At 46.0% G+C, this 25088-nt stretch overlaps 1 protein-coding gene across 4 annotated transcripts in view; it reads right to left on the reverse strand.

Annotated features, from left to right (window-relative positions):
• Positions 1-25088, reverse strand: part of kdr (kinase insert domain receptor (a type III receptor tyrosine kinase)) — a 50433-nt gene that overhangs the window by 15801 nt on the left and 9544 nt on the right. For 2 of the 4 annotated variants that reach the window (XM_071406424.1, XM_071406422.1), the window contains exons 1-10: positions 7659-8070; positions 6329-6425; positions 5905-6119; positions 5558-5679; positions 2985-3153; positions 2653-2789; positions 2086-2269; positions 1748-1868; positions 1467-1636; positions 1092-1248 (exon numbers count right to left, since the gene is read on the reverse strand). In XM_071406424.1, coding sequence (XP_071262525.1) covers positions 1092-1248; positions 1467-1636; positions 1748-1868; positions 2086-2269; positions 2653-2789; positions 2985-3153; positions 5558-5679; positions 5905-6119; positions 6329-6425; positions 7659-7728 — 1442 coding nt within the window. In that variant the 5' untranslated portion in view covers positions 7729-8070. Of the gene's footprint in view, positions 1-1091; positions 1249-1466; positions 1637-1747; positions 1869-2085; positions 2270-2652; positions 2790-2984; positions 3154-5557; positions 5680-5904; positions 6120-6328; positions 6426-6550; positions 6711-7658; positions 8071-25088 lie in introns of those variants that run through there. The other 2 variants (XM_071406426.1, XM_071406425.1) reach the window with 2 other exon arrangements.

The following is a 25088-nucleotide window of genomic DNA, read 5'->3' on the forward strand; positions in this document are numbered from 1 at the left end:
TCACTCCATTGACACACTGCTATTGTCAGACACAAAAAAATCCATATAAGCACATCACCGTAGATACACAAAAACAAATAAACATACACACGCACACACAAATATAAATAGAAGACTATGACCTTTATAAATACAACATGTCCCTGATCTATTGGTCCCTGTTCTCAGCTGGGAAATGGTGAGTTCAGGAGAGGTTACGTCATTTGTTTACAGACTGGAGTGGGTGGGATTGTCAACAAAGACACACCACTACAGTAGAGACCAGAACTCAAACAGGAAAGCAAGAGAACAGAGACGCATAGAAATAGACGGATCGAGAGAGAGAGAGAGAGAGAGAGAGAGAGAGAGAGAGAGAACACAAAAATGATCTGTGAAATGGGGAGCCAGAGATTAATGGAGTGATGGTGGTAGTGAAGGATGGAGGGAAGACAAGGAGGTAGAGACAGGGTTGCACAGGAAGAAGCCTTTAGACAGAGTAGTGCACTGGGAACAACAGGAAACCCTGACCAGGGCTGAGGAAGTGCTAGGATGTGCAGGCTGAAGATAAGACCTTACTGTTGGTCTGTACAGTAGACTGGACCATACACTCCAACCACTCTATCAACAATCCCCACATTACTGCATACCTGAGGGGCCCATTCACTAATCACAACCCATTATGAAGCACCAGCTCTACCCAATCACAATTTTCCTAAGAGACTCAATCATCAAAGTTCTCTGGAATACAAGGCCATAATCCATAGAGAATACTGGGATCATATAAAAATCCATACAAAACCATACAAAGATAAGATTGGTCTTCATGTTTTCTCAGTCTAAAGCTCCCTGGTGTTTTTAAATTATGCACGCAACTTATTGTGAGAAGTATGAATCACATCCTACAATCTGATGCAGGTCACAGGGCACACTCATTGTCTCTGTTAATGCTTTCATCAACATCCAGAATGCTGATGTTCCTCCACAGATTCAACAACCTGTTAACAATGACCGTCTGAGGAGCAGCGGGGTGAGGTTACACACACATGCGCATGCATCATGCAGACACGCACGCACGTACGCACACACACACGCATAGTGAACGTGAGACTTACTGAAAGAGGAGTGGGCAGTCCTCTCTGGACATCCACTGCCATTGGATGCGTGTAGGGGTGGGGATTCCACGGGCAGTGCACCTGAGGGTGGGGCTGCTGCCGTACATGTGAACATCAGTGTCCACGGCAACCTCCTTCTCAATGATATGGGGAGGGACTGAGGAGACATGAACCATGACTTGACAGGTGCAAACTCCATTTGGCCTAGGCTAAGTGCAGTGTGAACGCGGCAATGGTCACATCACAGTTTAAGTCTAAGACAGAGGTACAGCATAAAGGAGAAAGAGAAAGGGGGGAATTATAAGACAAATTGGAGGGAGGAGCAAGAGGGGAGAGGAGGAGAAGACTGGAGAGAGGAGGGGAGGAGGTACATACCATTGACCAAGAGCTGGACGGAGCGTCTCTGCTCTTCTTTTGTTATCTTATTGATCAAGACCACGGTGTAATTCCCAGCATCCTTTTCAGCTAGGCCAAGGATCATGAGAGAGTCCCTGGCAGGTTTAAATCTATAGTCATCCTTAGAAATAGGCCGGCTATTCTTATACCTGTAGAAATAAGGACAGGTTATATTTACACAAATACCTAGTCTACATAGAATACAATACAAACTACTGCAAGCATATACAGTATATCATTACTGTACATGATCAACATACCATCTGACTGTAGGTTCTGGGTAGGCGTCGAACTTGACTGGGATCTTAATGTTCTGGGCACTAGCGTTCACCCCCAGAACCTTAACCCACTTGTGGTCATCAAAATCAATAAAAGGCTTTTCTAATGACAACAAAAACAACATAAACATTGTCAGCTACCATTGTCATCAAAACAATTCAATGTCACAAAGTAACATAACGGATTATTGTGCAATAAATCCAGACCAGGGGTCATTATTAATATAAGACAATAATAGGATATCTGCAAAAAAGTGTAAAAACCTCCACACTATGTACCTTGGACAATAGATGTGGCTTAAACCACTGAGTGTACCTACCAAAGACCACAAGAGATGCAGATGCAGTTTTGACCATTTTTCCACTGGAGGCTGTGCAGGTATACTTTCCTGTGTAGTTGCCGGTCACGTTCTCCACTGTGAGTGTGTCGGACAGTTCCAGAGAGCTCCACAGCTTCTTCTTGTGTGACGTGGTGTAGGTCCGACCAGAGCCATTCACTGGGGCCTGCAAGTGGGGCAGAAAGAAGAGTGAGGGGATAAAAGCACTGTAAATCAACATAAAGACTGGTATAAGTGAGAAGACAACACCATGAATTATATAAGGGCAGCATTGAACTGAAGTCGTGTTTAAAAACATTCCTGAAAGCAGGAAGTAAGGAGGAAACCTTCGGAGGAAGAGGAAGGGATATATCATATGGTATCTCTCTCTTGAATGGAATATGTCTATGGTGAGTCAGTTTAGTGTCAATATCATCACCGTGTCTATGATTTCCGTGTTTGGTGGAATGTGATGAGTAACATGTCAGTCAATAAAGCCTGAGTCAGTGATTTCACGTGCATTTAGTAATCACAGTCTGTCTATAAGAGTGGGCCATGCAGGGTACTGACCAGGCTGATAGGGTGTGTCCAGGTGAAGTCGATGGCCACGCTGAGCTCTGTGTAGGCAGTGCAGTTTAGCACCAATTTCTCTCCCACAGACAGCCTCCCATGTGCCGGGGTCAGGGTGAGGTCATAGATCTTATATCCTGCGGAAAAGGGAGGGGAGACACAGCGGTGTGGTGAGCAGGCTATTGTTCTCCTGAGACTCACAAACACACACACATGCATTTAAGTTAAATGAACACAAACTTAGATTGACAGTTTCAATGACACCTTGGTAAGTCATACATACAGTGGATCAAATAGGATTCATACACTAAACTAAAACCTAACCCACTTACCAACTACTGTAACAATGTAGAGAGGTGACTTGTAGGTCTCATTGTGTATGCGTGTCTGACAGAAGACCAATCCAGCGTAGCTGATCAGGTGACTGGGGACTGAGACACCCTTCATGCTATCCCAAAAAATATCCTTCCCGTTCGGATAAAGTTCTTTCGTGGGATAGCTCTGACGAAAAAGGACACCGAATAAAAAAAGAGAAACTAATTACAGATACATCACAACATTGCATCGACTTGACAAAACTGAGTAAAGCAGGTTCTTTGCTAGTGGTGCTGACCGACCAACCCTCACATGGAAATGATGAGTGATGTTTTACCATTTGATCAGCACTGGCTAGGTCAGAGGGCATTGTGGTTTTTCCAACACTCATTTTCAGTAAAATGTCCTATGAACCATACAGACCATATACGAGGTCCCAGAGTTGTAATACTGACTGAAGGTGGGGACAACCCAGACAGGAAATGGAAACTCAGTTTATTGTTCCCTTGAACTGACATGAAAACAATGCAACAGACTCAGAATCTCAACTGACATTATCTGCAGCCCACAAAGCCTGCAGTCTAACAAAACATACCTGAGAGAGCAAGGTCTTTACCAACTGGCTTTGTTGACAGAGTAGAAGCACAAATGTAGGCCACTTCATGTAGTTAGACTAGATGAAAGGCAGGTATGAGGTGAAGCAGTCGTAGTTGTCAACTTTAGACAAAATAAGACACGATAGAATAACTTCTGGAATGTTGACTCCATTCTGAACAGAATATATTGCATGTATCCCATACTGTACATACTGTTCTGTGTTTTAATGTCTTTAAAGACATTCTCCAGAACATTGGCAACTACTAAATCGTTTTTAAACCTGCCTCTTTGGGCTGGATATGTCAATGTGTAGTTCATACATGCATAATCTATTAGCAGAATTACTGTATTGCCTCAATTAGCCACGGAATCCCTAAAGCGACTGTTTTTCTGGAAGCTGTGCTGTGCAATTTTCCCTACATTTTCCCCCACTTGGGTAAGCCCCCTGGCATTTTTTAGTTCTAACCAATGAGCTTCAGTCCCTGCCATTTGAGAGACAGCTAGCAAGATGCACACACAGCAGAGCGAGAGAGAGCAATGATGTAGGGCACATATCTGCGAATACAGTATGTGACACAGCGAGCAATTTTCGGGGGCCACTTTTGGCTGGTGAGGTCTACTTTAGTATGCCTTAAAATGTCCGCCCAAATGAACAATTTCATTTATTTTTTATTTCACCTTTATTTAACCATGTAGGCAAGCTGAGAACAAGTTCTCATTTACAATTGCGACCTGGCCAAGATAAAGCAAAGCAGTTCGACACATACAACAACACAGAGTTACACATGGAGTAAAACAAACATACAGTCAATAATACAGTAGAAAAATAAGACTATATACAATGTGAGCAAATGAGGTGAGATAAGGGAGGTAAAAGCAAAAAAAGGCCATGGTGGCGAAGTAAATACAATATAGCAAGTAAAACACTGGAATGGTAGATTTGCAGTGGAAGAATGTGCAATGTAGAGATAGAAATAATAATGGGGTGCAAAGGAGCAAAATAAATAAATAAATACAGTAGGGGGAGAGGTAGTTGTTTGGGCTAAATTATAGATGGGCTATGTACAGGTGAAGTAATCTGTGAGCTGCTCTGACAGCTGGTGCTTGAAGCTAGTGAGGGAGATAAGTGTTTCCAGTTTCAGATATTTTTGCAGTTCGTTCCAGTCATTGGCAGCAGAGAACTGTAAGGAGAGGCGGCCAAAGGAAGAATTGGCTTTGGGGGTGACCAGAGAGATATACCTGCTGGAGCGTGTGCTACGGGTGGGTGCTGCTATGGTGACCAGCGAGCTGAGATAAGGGGGGACTTTACCTAGCAGGGTCTTGTAGATGACCTGGAGCCAGTGGGTTTGGCGACGAGTATGAAGCGAGGGCCGGCCAACGAGAGCGTACAGGTCGCAGTGGTGGGTAGTATATGGGGCTTTGGTGACAAAACGGAAGGCACTGTGATAGACTGCATCCAATTTATTGAGTAGGGTATTGGAGGCTATTTTGTAAATGACATCGTCGAGGATCGGTAGGATGGTCAGTTTTACAAGGGTATGTTTGGCAGCATGAGTAAAGGATGCTTTGTTGCGAAATAGGAAGCCAATTCTAGATTTAACTTTGGATTGGAGATGTTTGATGTGAGTCTGGAAGGAGAGTTTACAGTCTAACCAGACACCTAGGTATTTGTAGTCATCCACCTATTCTAAGTCAGAACCGTCCAGAGTAGTGATGTTGGACGGGCGGGCAGGTGCAGGCAGCGATCGGTTAAAGAGCATGCATTTAGTTTTACTTGTATTTAAGAGCAATTGGAGGCCACGGAAGGAGAGTTGTATGGCATTGAACCTCATCTGGAGGTTAGTTAACACAGTGTCCAAAGAAGGGCCAGAGGTATACAGAATGGTGTCGTCTGCGTAGAGGTGGATCAAAGAATCACCAGCAGCGAGAGCTGAAGGACCAGAAGTATACAGAATGGTGTTGTCTGCAATAAAGTCAGTGGATCTGTCCTTACGGTACGTAGCGTGACATTGAGATTTTCCACGGACCCTCGGCATGGGATGACCACCTGCACTCCCTCACGGATGAACACAACGTCAATGTCCTTGTCAGAGGGCACAAATGGTACTTTATAGTCTGAAATAAAACACAAATACATAAAGGAGTCATGAGACATCATGAGAGTCAACAGCATACACTGTATGTAATCCATACTGTACATACATCAGATCAGGTAGGCTCATTATTAAGGCAGCTCTAAGCAGCTCTTGGGTCAGATAGTAAAGATTACCCATTGGGTCACGCTTGAGGGATTCGGTAAGCCTACTTGTCATTCCAAAGTGAGGTAATGATGATGCACACCTTGGACATAGACATAAACGGCCACAGAGGTTTTTCTATCCTCCACCGCCAGGTCTCTGTAGGAGCACTGATACTTCCCAGTCTCATTGACGGTGGCCGAGGAAATGTGTAATTTGATGCAGAAGAATCCTGACCCACTGCAGTCTACTATGGAGAGACGACTGCCAGCACGGCTGCGATTATAGGATGTGGTCCATACCAGGTTCTGACGGCCACTGCAGATCAAAAGAACAGAGTGAGAATGATGTTGGGGAAAAGTTTGATAGATGGATGGATGGATGGATGGATGACTTATATGGAGATTCATTATGTGAGGTATCAGAGGTAGTTGATATCAGTTTTAAGACCATTTATAGTTATGTTTGCGGCCATATTTGCCAGGCTTCTGCAGAAGAGAGGCCCATCAGGTTCCAGTATGTCTCACCTGCAGGTGATCGCCAGTGTGTCTGAGGTGTTGATCCTGAGGACTTTCTCCTGGATGCTCAGTGTTGGCGGGTCAGGCATGAACCGGAGTTCTAATGCTGTAGGAATGGAGAGGTAAACAGTCAGTCAATCACCCTGATGATTGACTTATCTCAACAGTTCGGTCAGCATTAGCACACAGTGGAGATCAATATGAGACTGCTCACTCTCATGTCAAACCAACCTTAAATCATGTTTATAGAAACATGTAGACTGGGAGACTCCCGGAGTGTAGAGTGCGAGTGATGTCTGAACATGAAATCAGATGGGTAATGGTTCCTATCCCAACTATGGTTATGCTCTCTCAGAATCCACACCAGACTCCTCCAACACACTAGTTTATTCTCTGCAACTAGAATACTGATAGCTAGAACACATCATAACACATTTGTAAATCAATGATAAAATGAAGTTTCATGAATCATTCCAACAGTGGATCGCACAGATGGGAGAAATATTTTGCATCCATGGCGTGGACTCTGGACTCTGTCGCTATTTTTCCACTCCTGTGGCAAATGGCGGAGCGGAGCTGTGTCAAAACAGGAAGCCAGGGCAGATGGGCCGGGTCAGGCTGAATAGCCCAGCTCTGTGTCGCCTAAGGTGGGGTTCCTGTTCCAGAGGATACGGCCTCCCAGAGAGGGAATGGACACATACTATACATGCAGAAATGTGGAATATTTAGCCCCAAATTATCCAACATTTATGGAACAGTTTAATATTACTGATGTCTTTGATTAGCGTACTGATCCAAAGAATATGAAAATGAAGTGTAGCACCGGAGTATTGAGGAGAGGAACATGTGTTGTCTCAATGGTCATTTGCTGTACTGCCACAAATGAATTGTCAAAATGGATTGTTAAAAGGATTGAGGGCCGAGGGCCAGGAGTAATGAGGGCCACAACTGAATGTGGGGCCAAAAGGAATTGTAACTGCCTTATGCACATAAGAATAATCAAAGCCACTGTTAACACATTGTAATTATGTAATGCGTCACATTTTATACTTGGCAACTGCACTTGTTGATGTTACCAATTATTACACAATTTCTACTAATTGATGGTCAATCATTCAACTATGTTATATTATATTGTCTACTGCCCTAGTGAGATAGAACCAATGATTTCGAGTTCAGACTTTTATACCAAACAAAAAATCCCTAAAATTATTTTAAGTTCTTATAAACATCTAAATACAGTTGTTAGTTTAAGTAAAGTCAAAATAAACCACAATTGAAACACATAAAGGTAGCCTAAGATCCCAATGTTTTCAATATTCTTTCTGTTTCATCTTACCAATCACCCTGCTGGCTCCCAGAAGAATGGCCACGAAATATAAAGTAATGACGGAGAATGCCTTTGCCATCGTCGACAATAGAGATGGATTGTCCCCGCATGAACACGCAATACGCAAAGTTCACTCCAGAAAGTTATCCAAGGCTATCCTATCCGTTCATCACCTCTTCATGCACACTGACGATATTTGTCTATTCCACTGGACAATGTTAGAAAATGCTGATCCAAAAACACAATGAACTGAATAAAATAGATAATCCTATTTCACAGCAGTGCAACTAGGCTACAGTCTGACAGTGAGTCGTGCTCAACAGTTTGGCGGAGTTGATGGGTCGCTCTGAGGAAGGATGGAGCGCAGATAGGAACGGGCAGTGGAAACGCGCAGTAGCGGAAAGAGGAGGGAGAAAGAGGAGTGAGACAAGGCAAGGGAGGAGCAAGCGTCCCCATCTCCTCAGCCCCCGGTCCGTTATCTCTCAGTTTAACTGACCTGTTTCAAAGAAACTTGGATAAATCCACCCAAATAATTAGGGTCAAAGGCTAGATCTATAGGGAAGGAACTTTGGGTTGTGTAACACAATCTCCCACTCAATTCGTGCAATTATGTACAAAAAGTATTTCAGCTGATTTCATGCTTTTTGTGCATTTTTGTGCGGCTTAATTTGTGTGAAAATACACAAGTTTTTGTGCGACTTAATTAACAGGAAAACACATTTTTGGGAGGCAAACTTCAAAACATTGTTTTGAAAGTTATTGGAGCACTGCATTTCGCGCAATGGTGTTCTACACTACCTTGTTTTGTGTCCCACATTTATTTATATATATAAAAAAACGTGTTAACAACCCAATATTGCCTCTTAAGGATCTGCCCTCAATTTTTGCCTAATATGACATACCCACATCTATTTGCTTGTAGCTCAGGACCTGAAGCAAGGATATGCATATTCTTGATAACATTTTAAAGGAAACACTTTGAAGTTTATTGAAATGTGAAAGGAATGTAGTAGAATATAACACATTAGATCTGGTAAAAGATAATACAAAGAAAAAACCGTGTCTTTTTGTATTTTTTTTGTACCATCATCTTTGAAATGCAACAGAAAGGCCATCATGTATTATTCCAGCCCGTGCACAATTTAGATGTTGGTCAATAGAAGGCAGCAGTGTATGTGCAAAGTTTTAGACTGATCCAATAAACCATTGCATTTCTGTTCAAAATGTTGTGTCAAGACTGCCCAAATGTGCCTAATTGGTTTATTAATAACTTTTGGAAATGGAAATGTGAATGGAAATGTGAAAGGAATGTAGTAGAATATAACACAATAGATCTGGTAAAAGATAATACAAAGAAATAAAACAACCGTTCTTTTGTATTTTTTTGTACCGTCATCTTTGAAATGCAACAGAAAAGCCATCATGTATTATTCCAGCACAGGTGCAATTTAGATTTTGGCCACTAGATGACATCAGTCTATGTGCAAAGTTTTAGACTGATCCAATGAACCATTGCATTTCTGTTGAAAAGTTTGTATCAAGACTGCCCAAATGTGCCTAATTTGTTTATTAAGAACTTTATGTTCATAACTGTGCACTCTCCTCAAACAATAGTGTGGTATTATTTCACTGTAATAGCTACTGTAAATTGAACAGTGCAGTTAGATTAACAAGAATTTAAACTTTCTGGGAAATGTTCTTGTTACTTACAACCTCATGCTAATCGCATTAGCCTACGTTAGCTCAACCGTCCCGTGGGGGACCCACAGGTACTGTAGAGGTTCAACCAGGTTGTCACCAAAATACTTATAATATAATAGTTGCCTTAAGTTTTTTCAATATTTTTTATTAATGCCAATGCTGTTTTCTATGCTTGTTTTTGGGAAGTGCTATGTCAGATTTACCAGATTGGAGTAAAAAGCTGTATTTGTCTGGGGGTTTTTGTGGTATTGATTAAGGTATTTGATTGGGGAATGGGGACACATTTTCATGATGGGAAATTCATTAATCAATAAATGTGGGGAAATAGAAGACTGGCAAAAAAAATCTGTTTGGTTAAAATTCCCTTGGTGTAACTGCATGGTATTTGCCACTATAACGAGTTTGGACTATGATAAATTAAGTCGTATCAATGCAGTTAAACAGGTGAATGTAAAATAATTAATTATGTTGACTTTTTGGCACTTCCAAGGCCGTTTCATTATGATTATTACGGTTGTGTCAATCATGTTATATACTTAGGCTATTGTAACAAGGCATATGCCAGCATTGTACGCCTACTGCCACTGCCCAGAGGCCTACTAGGCTTTCATAGCAATGGCTGTTAGAGCTCACTTTGCCACAATTGAGCCCTGATTAGACCCTGTTGCAGCTTTCACTTTCTTCCGCTACATTGGTGGCAGCGTTGTGATCATGTCCAGCTCACGTGTGGTTATGTATTCTACTGGTGGGAAGCATTCTGTTTTTCAACATTGTGTTGGGTGTAATTACATTGATAGATCTAGTGAACAATGGATAAGCAACAATGGGCGTGACAGATAGAAGTAGTCACTACAGGTGTGATCAAGCCTCACATCAAAGTTGCTTGAAGCTTCCTGCCATCCAGGACCTATATACTAGGCGGTGTCGGAGGAAGGCCCAAAAAATGGTCAAGACTCCAGTTACCCAAGTCATAGACTGTTCTCTCTGCTACCGCACGGCAAGCGGTACCGGAGCGCCAAGTCTAGGACCAAAAGGCTCCTTAACAGCTTCTACCCCCAAGCTATACGACTGCTGAACAATTCATCAAATGGCCACCCAGACTATTTACATTGACCCCTCCCCCCCTTGTTTTTACACTGCTGCTACTCGCTGTTTATTATCTATGCAGTCACTTTACAAATTACCTCGACTGACCTGTACCCCCACACAATGGCGCGGTACCGGTAGCCCCTGTATATAGCCTCGTTATTGCTATGTAATTTTCTTGTGTTACTTTTTTATATATATATTCTTTTTTAAATTTAGCTTATTAACTAAATATTTTCTTAACTCTGTTTCTTGAACTGCATTGTTGGTTACAGACTTGTAAGTATGCATTTCATGGTAAGGTTATATTCCTGTTATATTAGGCGCATGTGACAAATAAAATGTGATATGATTTGAAAGTGCTATGCCCTGACCAGTGTTTCAGAACAAATTCCTCTGTGTTAACTTAACTTGTTAACTTAACTTGTTAACTTAACTTACCAGTGTGGTGTCACGTTCCTGACCTGTTTTCTGTTGTTTTGTATGTGTTTAGTTGGTCAGGACGTGAGCTGGGTGGGAATTCTATGTTGTGTGTCTAGTTTGTCTGTTTCTATGTCCAGCCTAATATGGTTCTCAATCAGAGGCAGATGGTAATCGTTGTCCCTGATTGAGAATCATATATAGTAGGCTTGTTTTGTGTTGGGATTTTGTGGGTGTTTGTTTCCTGTCTCTGTGGTTGTCTGCACCAGATAGGTCTGTCTCGGTTTTTGCACATTTTGTTATTTTGTATGTTGTTTGTAGTGTTTCACTTGTGCTTTATTAAACATGTTGAACACTAGCCGCGCTGCACTTTGGTCCTCTCCTTCACCCCTGGAAGAAAGCCGTTACAGAAACACCCACCAAACAAGGATCAAGCAGCGTGGCAACGGGCAGCAGCGACAGCAGCAGCGGTACCAGGAGGAATGGTCATGGGAGCAAATATTTAACGGAGAAGGACCCTGGGCTAAGGTTGGAGAAGATCGCCGCTCTCGGGAAGAGATGGAGGCAGCCACAGCCCAGGAGCGGTGGATTGAGGAGGCAGCACGTAAGAGAGGCTGGAAGCCCGAGAGGCTCACCCAAACATTTCTTGGGGGGAGGCTAAAGGGGAGTGTGGCGAAGCCGGGTTGGATACCTGAGCCAACTCCCCGGGCTTACCGTGGAGTGAGAGGGCGTCGTACTGGTCAGACACCGTGTTATGCGGTGGAGCGCACGGTGTCCCCAGTACGCGTGCTTAGCCCAGTGCGGGCTATTCCACCTTGCCGCACTGGTAGGGCTAGGTTGGGCATCGAGCCGGGTGCCATGAAGCCGGCCCAACATATCTGGCCTCCAGTACGTCTCCTCGGGCCGGCGTACATGGCACCAGCCTTACAGGTGGTGTCCCCGGTTCGCCTGCATAGCCCAGTGCGGGCTATTCCACCTCGCCGCACTGGCAGGGCTACGGGGACCATTCAACCTGGTAAGGTTGGAGAGGCTCGGTGTTCAAGAGCGCGTGTCCTCCTTCACGGTCCGGTATATCCGGCGCCACCTTCCCGCCCCAGCCCAGTACCACCAGTGCCTACACCACGCACCAGGTTTCCAGTGCATCTCCAGAGCCCTGTTCCTCCTCCCCGCACTCGCCCTGTGGTGCGTGCCCTCAGCCCGGTACCTCCAGTTCCGGCACCACGCATCAGGCCTATAGTGCGTCTCAGCCGGCCAGAGTCTGCTGTCTGCCCAGCGGCGCCTGAACTGCCCGTCTGCCCAACGCCGTCTGAACTGTCCGTCTGCTCAACGCCGTCTGAACTGTCCGTCTGCTCAACGCCGTCAGAGCTGGCCGTCTCCCCAGCGCCGTCGGAGCCATCCGTCTCCCCAGCGCCATCTGAGCCATCCGTCTCCCCAGCGCCATCTGAGCCATCCGTCTCCCCAGCGCCATCTGAGCCATCCGTCTCCCCAGCGCCATCTGAGCCATCCGTCTCCCCAGCGCCATCTGAGCCATCCGTCTCCCCAGCGCCATCTGAGCCATCCGTCTGTCCCGAGCCGTTAGAGCCGCCCGTCTGTCCCGAGCCGTCAGAGCCGTTCGTCAGTCAGGAGCCGCTAGAGCCATTCGTCAGTCAGGATCTGCCAGGGCCGCCAACCAGACAGGATCTGCCAGAGCCGCCAACCAGACAGGATCTGCCAGAGCCGCCAACCAGACAGGATCTGCCAGAGCCGCCAACCAGACAGGATCTGCCAGAGCCGCCAACCAGACAGGATCTGCCGGAGTCGTCAGTCAGCCATGAGCGTCCAGAGCCGTCAGCCAGTCATGAGCTGCCCTCCAGTCATGAGCTGCCCTCCAGTCATGAGCTGCCCTCCAGTCATGAGCTGCCCTCCAGTCATGAGCTGCCCTCCAGTCATGAGCTGCCCCTCTGTCCGGAGCTGCCCCTCTGTCCGGAGCTGCCCCTCTGTCCTGAGCTACCTCTCTGTCCTGAGCTACCTCTCTGTCCTGAGCTACCTCTCTGTCCTGAGCTACCTCCTAAATCATGTGGGGGCCTTGGGGAGGATTCTTAGGCCAAGGTCGTGGGCGAGGGTCGCCACTCAAAGGACGCTAAGGAGGGGGACAAAGACAGTGGTGGAGTGGTGTCCTGCGCCGGAGCCGCCACCGCGGACAGATGCCCACCCAGACCCTCCCCTTGAGTTTTAGGGGTGCGCCCGGAGTTCTCACCTTGAGGGGGGGGTTCTGTCACGTTCCTGACCTGTTTTCTGTTGTTTTGTATGTGTTTAGTTGGTCAGGACGTGAGCTGGGTGGGAATTCTATGTTGTGTGTCTAGTTTGTCTGTTTCTGTGTCCAGCCTAATATGGTTCTCAATCAGAGGCAGCTGTCAATCGTTGTCCCTGATTGAGAATCATATATAGGAGGCTTGTTTTGTGTTGGGATTTTGTGGGTGATTGTTTCCTGTCTCTGTGTTTTGTCTGCACCAGATAGGTCTGTCTCGGTTTTCACATTTGTTATTTTGTTATTTGTATTAGTGTTACCGTTTATTCGCCTATTAAACATGTTGAACACTAGCCGCGCTGCATTTTGGTCCTCTCCTTCATCCCAGGAAGAAAACCGTTACAACTATCCACAAACAAATACCTTTTGATTTGTATTTGTAAATCGATATATTGCATTAGAATTTTTGTTTAACTGCAGATATGCAGGTAATTTAAGTTAAATAAGTCAAGTCAAGAGTTGGCTATAATATGAGTACAAACAGAGTGTGTGTATTTGTAAGTGTTTGTGTGTGTGTGTGTATTATGGTGTGTATTATAATTTCCCATCATAAAAATGTATCCCCATTCAGCAATCAAACACCTTAAATGATACCAAAAAGTAAAATAATAATCTGTATTTTTCTCCAATCTGGCAACCCTCATAAAATTTGCTATAGCCTTGTATAAAATGCATGATGAAAGAAATGGTATAATGTACATGAAAAAGTGAAGCCTTGTATTAAATGCATCCACGAAATATGAAATGTTTTATGAAGAAAATTGTGTAGGCCTACATGAAAACAATGTCTGTTCTGACTACAAGTGCACCATTATCCCAAAGTATTAAGTGAAAACACACTCTGTATAAAAAACTGTATTGGCATTAATTTTAAAAAGGCATTAATTGTCACGCCCTGGCCTTAGTTATCTTTGTTTTCTTTATTATTTTAGTTAGGTCAGGGTGTGACATGGGGGATGTTTGTGTGTTTTTGTCTAGTCGAGGGTGTTTGTAGTGTCTAGGGGGTTTTGGTAGAGTTTATGGGGTTGTGTTCAGTGTAAGTGTTTAGGTATGTCTACGGTTGCCTGAGTGGTTCTCAATCAGAGACAGCTGTCTATTGTTGTCTCTGATTGGGAGCCATATTTAAGGCAGCCATAGGCATTAGGCAGGTTGTGGGTAATTGTCTATGTCTATGTTGCATGTGTGCACATAGGTTTGTAGCTTCACGGTCGTTTGTTGTTTTGTATTAGTTTGTAAGAGTGTTTGTTTTGTCTTCGTTATAATTAAAGAAGATGTATTCGTATCACGCTGCGCCTTGGTCCTCTCTTCCACATAAAGATGATCGTGACATTAATAAAATAAAAAAACTATGTAAGGCTACTATTATATTATAATTATTTCAGTGACAACCTGTTTGATTAACAATATTGGATTGTTAACACGTTTTTTTAATATATATAAATAAATGTGGGACACATTGTGTTGATCACCATTCACGCATGGTGATTCATGCGTGATCGCCCATCACGCATTTCTCTAATAACTTTCAAAAGATTGTTCACAAAGTTTGCCCCCAAACAATGTTTTTTCCAATGAATGAAGTCGCAAAATAATGTGTGCCTTTTCCTACAAGTTAAGTCGCACAAAATGTGTCTTTTCACACGAATTAAGCCACACAACATAGCACGAAATCTGCTGAAATACTTTTTTTTTTGTACATATTTGCACACGAATTGAGTGTGAGATTGGGTTGCAACATTTCCACACAGCTACTCAGGCGCCATCCCTCCACTCCAGCAATATTGGCCTATGTCGTGTCATATATATATATGCCTGTAGTATTTCACAATCTCACAGCACAATATAATTTTTGTGCTCACCTCACAAACACACTTTCTACACATACAGTATTTTCCCCATTAAAATGTTTGCTTATCTATTGAATTTAGCTATTAGGAGTAGATACATTTTGAATCTACTCAATCTACTGAAGGGGAAATAGCCTACAACAATCAAAGTGTATTTGATTGGTGAGTAACATTATTCAATAAAAAACACTTGGGAGAAGACATGGGAAGCAGATACCACAGAATAATGAGAAGGAGAGTATGCTGATATTCTAGGCTTCTTATTGAGTAGCCATGTTGCCTCAAAAGCAGTCACGATGGTCTGGCTCAGAGTAGGCTATGAAGAAGGACATGACTAATCAAGGAAACATCGGTAGTGTGGTCATGTGCCACATAACCTAGATGTGCCGCATATTTAAGAGGATGATTTTGATCATCTTAAATGATTCCTGATGATTTTGCAGTTGGAGCTTCTGTCATTCACGGACAAATTGTTATTTGAAACGTTGTTTTGTTATTTTAGCTGATAATGCTGATGGGGTGGTGGGATGTGGGCCCCTCTGCTGTTGGTGGTGGATGTGGGGGGTTGGATGTCAGAATGTAGGTCTCCCATCTCCACATGTTTCCTGTCCCGGTCACTTCTGCTGGGACTCTGCCACCTGAACCGCCTGCCCTCCTCCTAGCCAACACTTCCTGGCGGGCACTCCAATCCCGACAGGGCACTTAGAACAGGAACTTTTCTTTTTTTATTCTTGTGTTGTTAGATTCACAATACAAGGTTCTAATTGTTCTCTACTCAACAAAGAGAATGAGAGAGAGACTGAAAGAAGATAGGATGGTGAAAGAGAGAGAGGCAGGGGCTCTTGAGGGAGAGAGAAATGTTGTACCAGAAGATAATGATCCTCTATGTTTATGAGGTATTTGGGTGTTGCTGGATGGGGAGCACATATCCCACAGTGGGAAAAAGCCAGGGTTGTGATTCCTGCTAGAGATTTGTGCAAGGTTTTCCAGTAGTTTAAACAAAGACCACTGCCCTTGTTCTAAATGTGCACCTTGATTTACCCACCCATATGTCACCCCTGCCAAAGTCAGACAGAGGTGGGACTCCGTTTCTGTTCTCTCAACAGACAGGCCACTGGAGAAGGAAACAAAGTGAGGAGTAGAAACTCTCAACACTCATACAGTTTATGTGGAGTACTATAAAATAACCGATACTGGCTGTGCTGAGAGTGGTACAGTAGAACATTACGTTATGACTAGAACTACTGTTCCATTAAGGAGGGAAATGAGGTACAACATATTATGGGGAGTTGCACTCTCGCGACTTCGGTTGAAGGATATACAATCACGCCTGACAAGGCCAATGAAATCATACAGTTATGAACATAATAGGTATAACATAGCAGGGAGAGTCAACGACCAATCATATTCACCTGAAGAAAACATAAATCATACCCAACGGGCCAATGGGTGCTGAGCCCGCTCTCAGAAGACCCGTACTCTTGACTATAGTACCGGGGATCGCATCCATTTCCTCAATTCAGTACCGCTCTTCAGCGAGCCCAAATCCCCTGATGGTGCGGGGCCAAAATAGTTATATTCATAACTGTACATTCCCTTTAAGTTGGTCACTTGGTATAACATACTATGGGGAAAGTAGATCCGTACCCACTTTGAGAGATTGGGAAGATACGTTGCCCCGAGTAACAGGAAATCCGAACTGCTCCATAAGAGCAGATAACAGGCCAGGTTTAGGAGAGAAAGACAGCGTCCCCCCCTGCCTATTGATATATGCCACCACCGTGCTGTGGTCGGACCTTACCAACACATGCTGGCCCTTCACCATTAGAAAGAAACACCTCAGCGCGAGTAAAACAGTCAGTAGCGCTAAGTAATTGATATGCAGCGCCCTTTGTGCTGTTGACCAAATCCCTCTTTCTGAGTAGCCAACACACAGAGGTTCCCATCCCAATAAGGATGTGACTGTCGTGATCACCTGCGGGATATTACCGGGCCCATAACAACTCCATTCAATAGCACAGTCGCGGGTCCCTCCAACGAGTCAACGCCCTTAGGCATGACGGGGATACCTTAAGCAACCAATGGCAGTAGCAAGATATGTCCGGACGTGTAGCAATCACCCAACAGAAGCATCAACAGAAGTCCCAGATGCACCACAGCTATCATAGAGGAACCGTGCAAGACAGAGTAAGAATGTGACCCTCCTCTGTTGAGACAAAAATGCATGATTCAGTATGAGACCCAGAAACTTAATGCACTGAGCCAGAGTCAAAAAACTTTTCACTATAAACCCCAGAGACTGAATATGGGAAACCAGCATGGCAGTGTAGAGCTCCAACTGTTCCCTCGACTCCGCTACGACCAGCCAATCGTCGAGATAGGCTAATACTCTGATTCACTGGCACTGCACCGGTTCCAAAGCCACCTCCACCACCATAGAAAAAGGTGCAGGGCAATAGGGATAGCCCGAAGGTCAGGACCAGAAACTTGTAGGCCACACCCTCGAAATGAAACTACATAAACTTTCTGTGGTGAGAATGTATAGCCACATGAAAATACTCATCCTTCAGACCTATGGATGTGAACTAATCACTGGGACGCACCGACTGGAATAGCTGGCGAAGTGTGAGGAATTTGAAATTGCAAACCTTGAGGTGCTTGTTTAAAACAAGTCCAGGATGCAACGTTCCATCGCTCTTGGGAACTAAGAAGTACCAGCTGTACCAACCACTCTGTAAATCTGAACATTGAGGAACCTCCGGTAGAAACAATGTGCTTTTGTGGTACTACCGTTCTGATACCAGACTCACCCTGGGTTTGGGGACTTCGGCAACCAGCAACTTGCCCCCATTGACCGAGCTACTTGGGAGCACTGTTGCCATAGTAAATGCTTGGGGAGGAGGGCCCCAAGAACATGCCACCTCCCCTGGCCTCCAGCTAGGGTTGCGAGGTCTGCTACTTCCCCCGCACAGCTTTCATCCCGCTTTCCTTTCGATCTTTGCCAAGACGTCCGCCACTGCCAAGAAGCACCAAGACGGTCAAAAACCGACCTTGAAGCCGCCCCCTGGCCCGGGGCAATCCGCCTTTGGTCTGGACCCTTTCCTTCACGTCTCGGGAACTGCCGAGCAGCCCTTGGGAAGGATTTTTCTGGGAGAAGGAGTAGAGCGCAGTAGAGCTGCGTCCTGTTTTTGTTTCTCCTCAAAATGAGCCTGTAAGGACTTCATAGCCCAGAAAAATAACCTTGTCAGCAAAACTGGCTCATCCAAATGCATCTGCCTGTCCCTAAGAAACCACACCCTCAGCCTGGTACACTTTGTCCAGCTGATCCACAGAGAACAGGCACTGTTTACTCGGAAGCACCGTGCTAGGATTAGCCCACTTGTTAGCCTCTGGATTTAAGTAACTGGCCAGCTTTCCATCCATCGGCAGTGTGCAAACAAGCCTTGCCTCCTCCATACCCTCAACATTCATGAACTTGCCATAACCTGGTAGTACCAGCCTTGCTGAATGAGGGGAATCCCAGGTCGCCTTTAAAAAAGGGTAAGCAACGCTTCACTGCTGCAATTACATTTACATTTACATTTAAGTCATTTAGCAGACGCTCTTATCCAGAGCGACTTACAAATTGGTGCATTCACCTTATGACATCCAGTGGAACAACCACTTTACAATAGTGCATCTAAATCTTTTAAGGGGGGGGGGGGGTGTCAGAAGGATTACTTTATCCTATCCTAGGTATTCCTTGAAGAGGTGGGGTTTCAGGTGTCTCCGGAAGGTGGTGATTGACTCCGCTGTCCTGGCGTCGTGAGGGAGTTTGTTCCACCATTGGGGTGCCAGAGCAGCGAACAGTTTTGACTGGGCTGAGCGGGAACTGTACTTCCTCAGTGGTAGGGAGGCGAGCAGGCCAGAGGTGGATGAACGCAGTGCCCTTGTTTGGGTGTAGGGCCTGATCAGAGCCTGAAGGTACTGAGGTGCCGTTCCCCTCACAGCTCCGTAGGCAAGCACCATGGTCTTGTAGCGGATGCGAGCTTCAACTGGAAGCCAGTGGAGAGAGCGGAGGAGCGGGGTGACGTGAGAGAACTTGGGAAGGTTGAACACCAGACGGGCTGCGGCGTTCTGGATGAGTTGTAGGGGTTTAATGGCACAGGCAGGGAGCCCAGCCAACAGCGAGTTGCAGTAATCCAGACGGGAGATGACAAGTGCCTGGATTAGGACCTGCGCCGCTTCCTGTGTGAGGCAGGGTCGTACTCTACGGATGTTGTAGAGCATGAACCTACAGGAACGGGCCACCGCCTTGATGTTAGTTGAGAACGACAGGGTGTTGTCCAGGATCACGCCAAGGTTCTTAGCGCTCTGGGAGGAGGACACAATGGAGTTGTCAACCGTGATGGCGAGATCATGGGACGGGCAGTCCTTCCCCGGGAGGAAGAGCAGCTCCGTCTTGCCGAGGTTCAGCTTGAGGTGGTGGTCCGTCATCCACACTGATATGTCTGCCAGACATGCAGAGATGCGATTCGCCACCTGGTCATCAGAAGGGGGAAAGGAGAAGATTAATTGTGTGTCGTCTGCATAGCAATGATAGGAGAGACCATGTGAGGTTATGACAGAGCCAAGTGACTTGGTGTATAGCGAGAATAGGAGAGGGCCTAGAACAGAGCCCTGGGGGACACCAGTGGTGAGAGCACGTGGTGAGGAGACAGATTCTCGCCACGCCACCTGGTAGGAGCGACCTGTCAGGTAGGACGCAATCCAAGCGTGGGCCGCGCCGGAGATGCCCAACTCGGAGAGGGTGGAGAGGAGGATCTGATGGTTCACAGTATCGAAGGCAGCCGATAGGTCTAGGAGGATGAGAGCAGAGGAGAGAGAGTTAGCTTTAGCAGTGCGGAGCGCCTCCGTGATACAGAGAAGAGCAGTCTCAGTTGAATGACTAGTCTTGAAACCTGACTGATTTGGATCAAGAAGGTCATTCTGAGAGAGATAGCGGGAGAGCTGGCCAAGGACGGCACGTTCGAGAGTTTTGGAGAGAAAAGAAAGAAGGGATACTGGTCTGTAGTTGTTGACATCGGAGGGATCGAGTGTAGGTTTTTTCAGCAGGGGTGCAACTCTCGCTCTCTTGAAGACGGAAGGGACGTAGCCAGCGGTCAAGGATGAGTTGATGAGCGAGGTGAGGTAAGGGAGAAGGTCTCCGGAAATGGTCTGGAGAAGAGAGGAGGGGATAGGGTCAAGCGGGCAGGTTGTTGGGCGGCCGGCCGTCACAAGACGCGAGATTTCATCTGGAGAGAGAGGGGAGAAAGAGGTCAGAGCACAGGGTAGGGCAGTGTGAGCAGAACCAGCGGTGTCGTTTGACTTAGCAAACGAGGATCGGATGTCGTCGACCTTCTTTTCAAAATGGTTGACGAAGTCATCTGCAGAGAGGGAGGAGGGGGGAGGAGGGGGAGGAGGATTCAGGAGGGAGGAGAAGGTGGCAAAGAGCTTCCTAGGGTTAGAGGCAGATGCTTGGAATTTAGAGTGGTAGAAAGTGGCTTTAGCAGCAGAGACAGAAGAGGAAAATGTAGAGAGGAGGGAGTGAAAGGATGCCAGGTCCGCAGGGAGGCGAGTTTTCCTCCATTTCCGCTCGGCTGCCCGGAGCCCTGTTCTGTGAGCTCGCAATGAGTCGTCGAGCCACGGAGCAGGAGGGGAGGACCGAGCCGGCCTGGAGGATAGGGGACATAGAGAGTCAAAGGATGCAGAAAGGGAGGAGAGGAGGGTTGAGGAGGCAGAATCAGGAGATAGGTTGGAGAAGGTTTGAGCAGAGGGAAGAGATGATAGGATGGAAGAGGAGAGAGTAGCGGGGGAGAGAGAGCGAAGGTTGGGACGGCGCGATACCATCCGAGTAGGGGCAGTGTGGGAAGTGATGGATGAGAGCGAGAGGGAAAAGGATACAAGGTAGTGGTCGGAGACTTGGAGGGGAGTTGCAATGAGGTTAGTGGAAGAACAGCATCTAGTAAAGATGAGGTCAAGCGTATTGCCTGCCTTGTGAGTAGGGGGGGAAGGTGAGAGGGTGAGGTCAAAAGAGGAGAGGAGTGGAAAGAAGGAGGCAGAGAGGAATGAGTCAAAGGTAGACGTGGGGAGGTTAAAGTCACCCAGAACTGTGAGAGGTGAGCCGTCCTCAGGAAAGGAGCTTATCAGGGCATCAAGCTCATTGATGAACTCTCCAAGGGAACCTGGAGGGCGATAAATGATAAGGATGTTAAGCTTGAAAGGGCTGGTAACTGTGACAGCATGGAATTCAAAGGAGGCGATAGACAGATGGGTAAGGGGAGAAAGGGAGAAAGACCACTTGGGAGAGATGAGGATCCCGGTGCCGCCACCCCGCTGACCAGAAGCTCTCGGGGTGTGCGAGAACACGTGGGCAGACGAGGAGAGAGCAGTAGGAGTAGCAGTGTTATCTGTGGTGATCCATGTTTCCGTCAGTGCCAAGAAGTCGAGGGACTGGAGGGAAGCATAGGCTGAGATGAACTCTGCCTTGTTGGCCGCAGATCGGCAGTTCCAGAGGCTGCCGGAGACCTGGGACTCCACGTGGGTGGTGCGCGCTGGGACCACCAGGTTAGGGTGGCCGCGGCCACGCGGTGTGAAGCGTTTGTATGGTCTGTGCAGAGAGGAGAGAACAGGGATAGACAGACACATAGTTGACAGGCTACAGAAGAGGCTACGCTAATGCAAAGGAGATTGGAATGACAAGTGAACTACACGTCTCGAATGTTCAGAAAGTTAAGCTTGCGTTGCAGAAATCTTATTGACCAAAATTATTAAAATGATACAGTACTGCGGAAGTGGGCTAGCTAGCAGTGGCTGCGTTGTTGACTTTGTTTGAGAGTGTCGCTGGCTAGGTAACCTCGGTAGCTAGCTATGTAACCTCGGTAACTGGCTCGTTAATTAGTATAAACTACACAATTGTCTTAGATACAAGGACAGCAAAGACAACTATGTAGCTAGCTAACACTACACTAATCAATCGTTCCGTTGATCCGTTGAATGTAATAGTTTCTACAGTGTTGCTATACAAAGCTATAATTACAGGAGGTAAATACAGTACCTTCCCCCAAACCTAGAGTAACTCCGATGCGGGAGGTAAAGACGTTCAATCCACCCCCAGGTGATCTGCCACCCCTATGACACCTCTCCATCAAAGGCGCATTAACCACCAATGGTTCACTCTCCTCTCCCCATCGAATCCACAGCCGGGGGTTTAGACCACCCCAGACTGATGTCAGGATGTCTGTTGATAGGGGTGTCAGTCACACTATGAAAACCTTCCAGAGCCAACCAGGGACAGTATATCATCCCCGGAATCTGAACCCTGAACACTGCCAGAGAAACCGGAGTGAGCCTCACTTGATTGGGATGACAGCCCTATAAACTTCAACCACCGCTGCTGCTCTCACCCGGCCTCAGACAACCCCATTCCCGAAGTCGCTTCACCGGAAGACCCTTTGCCAGAAGCCCCAATCTTTCTCACAAAGTCAGACTGACACACAATGGAAGTTGAGCCCAGCTGGATCTAATGGTCACACGAACTGGTCCGAGCCAAAGCCTCCTGAGCGCGTTTTTACCCCAGACAAACAGGACCGCACTTTCATTTTCATGGTGAAACCACATGCCCTAGGTCAGTGGTTCCCAAACTGTGGGGTGCACCCTCTGCCCACCCCTCGGGCCCCCCCTAGGGGGATGTTCCCCAATGCTGAAAGGGGGGCCTGAGTTCAAAAGTGATGCCCAACTCACCTCAGCACAAATATCTCCTATAGTTAATCCTTTAAGCAACGCCCAAGACACTGCTGGACCCCAGGTAGAGTGGGCGCGTACACCGCTAGGTAACAGTTGTCCCTTGTTGTTATATGCCAGGGAGATAACCTCCACAACCCAGTGGGAGTGCGCCCTGCTGCAAACTGGATTAGCAAAACAAACAAAAAGCTGGTCATCTGGGTTTGTTCAATGTACATGCGTAACGTTTGCACAGGACACAGGGCATGTAACCTCTGTTGCTTTTCAGAAGCAAACGGAGGAGGTGAAAAGGGAACTAACTCAAAAGCTAAGGACCTGTAGGACATAGTCATGACCTTTGGTGTGAAGGCCGCATTGAGACGCAATGTCACCTTAGAGTCGCCCGAGGTGAACTGAGTACAGGAAGATTGTACGGATAATTCGTGGAGGTCCCCAACATAATAGGCAGAGGCCAAAGCGATGAGCAGGGAGGTTTTGTAGGAGAGGATCTTCAATCCACCAACTCCGGTTTGCAACTGCACATGGGGACAAAGATCGTATTTTTGGAGTAATGTCCTCTGGTCTGATGAAACAAAAATAGAACATTTTGGCCATAATGACCATCGGTATGTTTGGAGGAAAAAGGGGGAGGCTTGCAAGCCGAAGAACACCATCCCAACCGTGAAGAACGGGGGTGGCAGCATCATGTTGTGGGGGTGCTTCGTTGCAAGAGGGACTGGTGCACTTCACAAAATATATGGCATCATGAGGAAGGACAATTATGTGGATATATTGAAGCAACATCTCAAGACATCAGTCAGGAAGTTAAAGCTTGGTCGCAAATGGGTCTTCCAAATGGACAATGACCCCAAGCGTACTTCCAAAGTTGTGGCAAAATGGCTTAAGGACAACAAAGTCAAGGTATTGGAGTGGCCATCACAAAGCCCTGACCTCAATACTATAGAAAACTTGTGGGCAGAACTGGAAAAAGCGTGTGCGAGCAAGGCCTACAAACCTGACTCAGTTACACCAGCTCTGTCAGGAGGAATGGGTCAAAATTCACCCAACTTATTGTGGGAAGCTTGTGGAAGGCTACTAAAAATATTTGACCCAAGTTAAACAATTTAAAGGCAATGCTATCAAATACTAATTGAGTGTATGTAAACTTCTGAACCACTGGGAATGTGATGAAAGAAATAAAAGCTGAAATAAATCATTCTCTCCACTATTATTCTGACATTTCACATTCTTAAAATAAAGTGGTGATCCTAACTGACCTAAGACAGATAATTTCTACTAGGATGAAATGTCAGGAATTGTGAAAAACGGAGTTTCAATGTATTTGGCTAAGGTGTATGTAACCTTCCGACTTCAACTGTAGGCTACATTGCTAAACATACTGTAAATTTCACAAATTCTTCTTATTAAATGCCAAGAAAAACTCATTACAGTTATTGTTTTATGAAGTTTATTTGGTTAAAAATCTACTTTGATTCATTGAGATGGATGTTTTCTAACAACCTTTCTCTTAAGGCTGAGGTCACCTTGTTGCCTCGATCAGATTCTTTGATTTGAAAGACAACCTAATAATCAAACATCTAACATGGGTTCAGGGATTGATATTCAATAGTTGGGTCTGTACATTACCAGAGGTTCTCACAGGCAATTCTTAGCCTTCAAACATTACTTCTCTCCAGAAAAAGTCTAAATGTTATAGTCTTCTCAAACTGCTGATGGCTCTTTTCACCACAATATACTCCCGACCAGTGCCAAGAGAGCCTGCTAATCCATTATGAAAAAGATAGGCAATGGCGAGAGAGGGAAAGTAAAATAGATACAATCCCCAATATTCTCACTCTCAGCTTCGTATCCTCACGTCTTTCCTCAGTCATTCAGCAGGACTGTTGATCTCCAGTTTGTGGTTCTCAGTTCAGTTTTATCCCAGTGTCATGTGTAATTGGGGATGTCTCTCTCAGAGCTGATGGTGGCGGTCTATGAGGGCACAGGACAGATGGGACAGCCGTGGACATGGGGCCTAAGGAGGGTCCAACTCTGGCCACAGTGAGCGAGGGAAGGTGGACGGCAGGGAGGGGAAGGGGACAGGAAACAGTCCACGCTTCCCCAGACAGGATACTGCGCTCCTCTAAGAGGCATCCTGGAATCAAATGCCTCAAAAGCAGGACTGTCTCTTACACAGAAACACACACACAGGCCCTAAACACGTGTCACACTGTACACAAGGGAGTAGCATTTGATACATACTGTCACGACTTCTGCTGAAGTCGATGCCTCTACTTGATCGGGCGGTGCTCGGCGATCGACGTCACCGGTCTTCTAGCCATCATTGATCCATTTTTC

The sequence above is a fragment of the Salvelinus alpinus genome, chromosome 6, assembly GCF_045679555.1.
Source record: "Salvelinus alpinus chromosome 6, SLU_Salpinus.1, whole genome shotgun sequence".
NCBI lineage: Eukaryota > Metazoa > Chordata > Actinopteri > Salmoniformes > Salmonidae > Salvelinus > Salvelinus alpinus.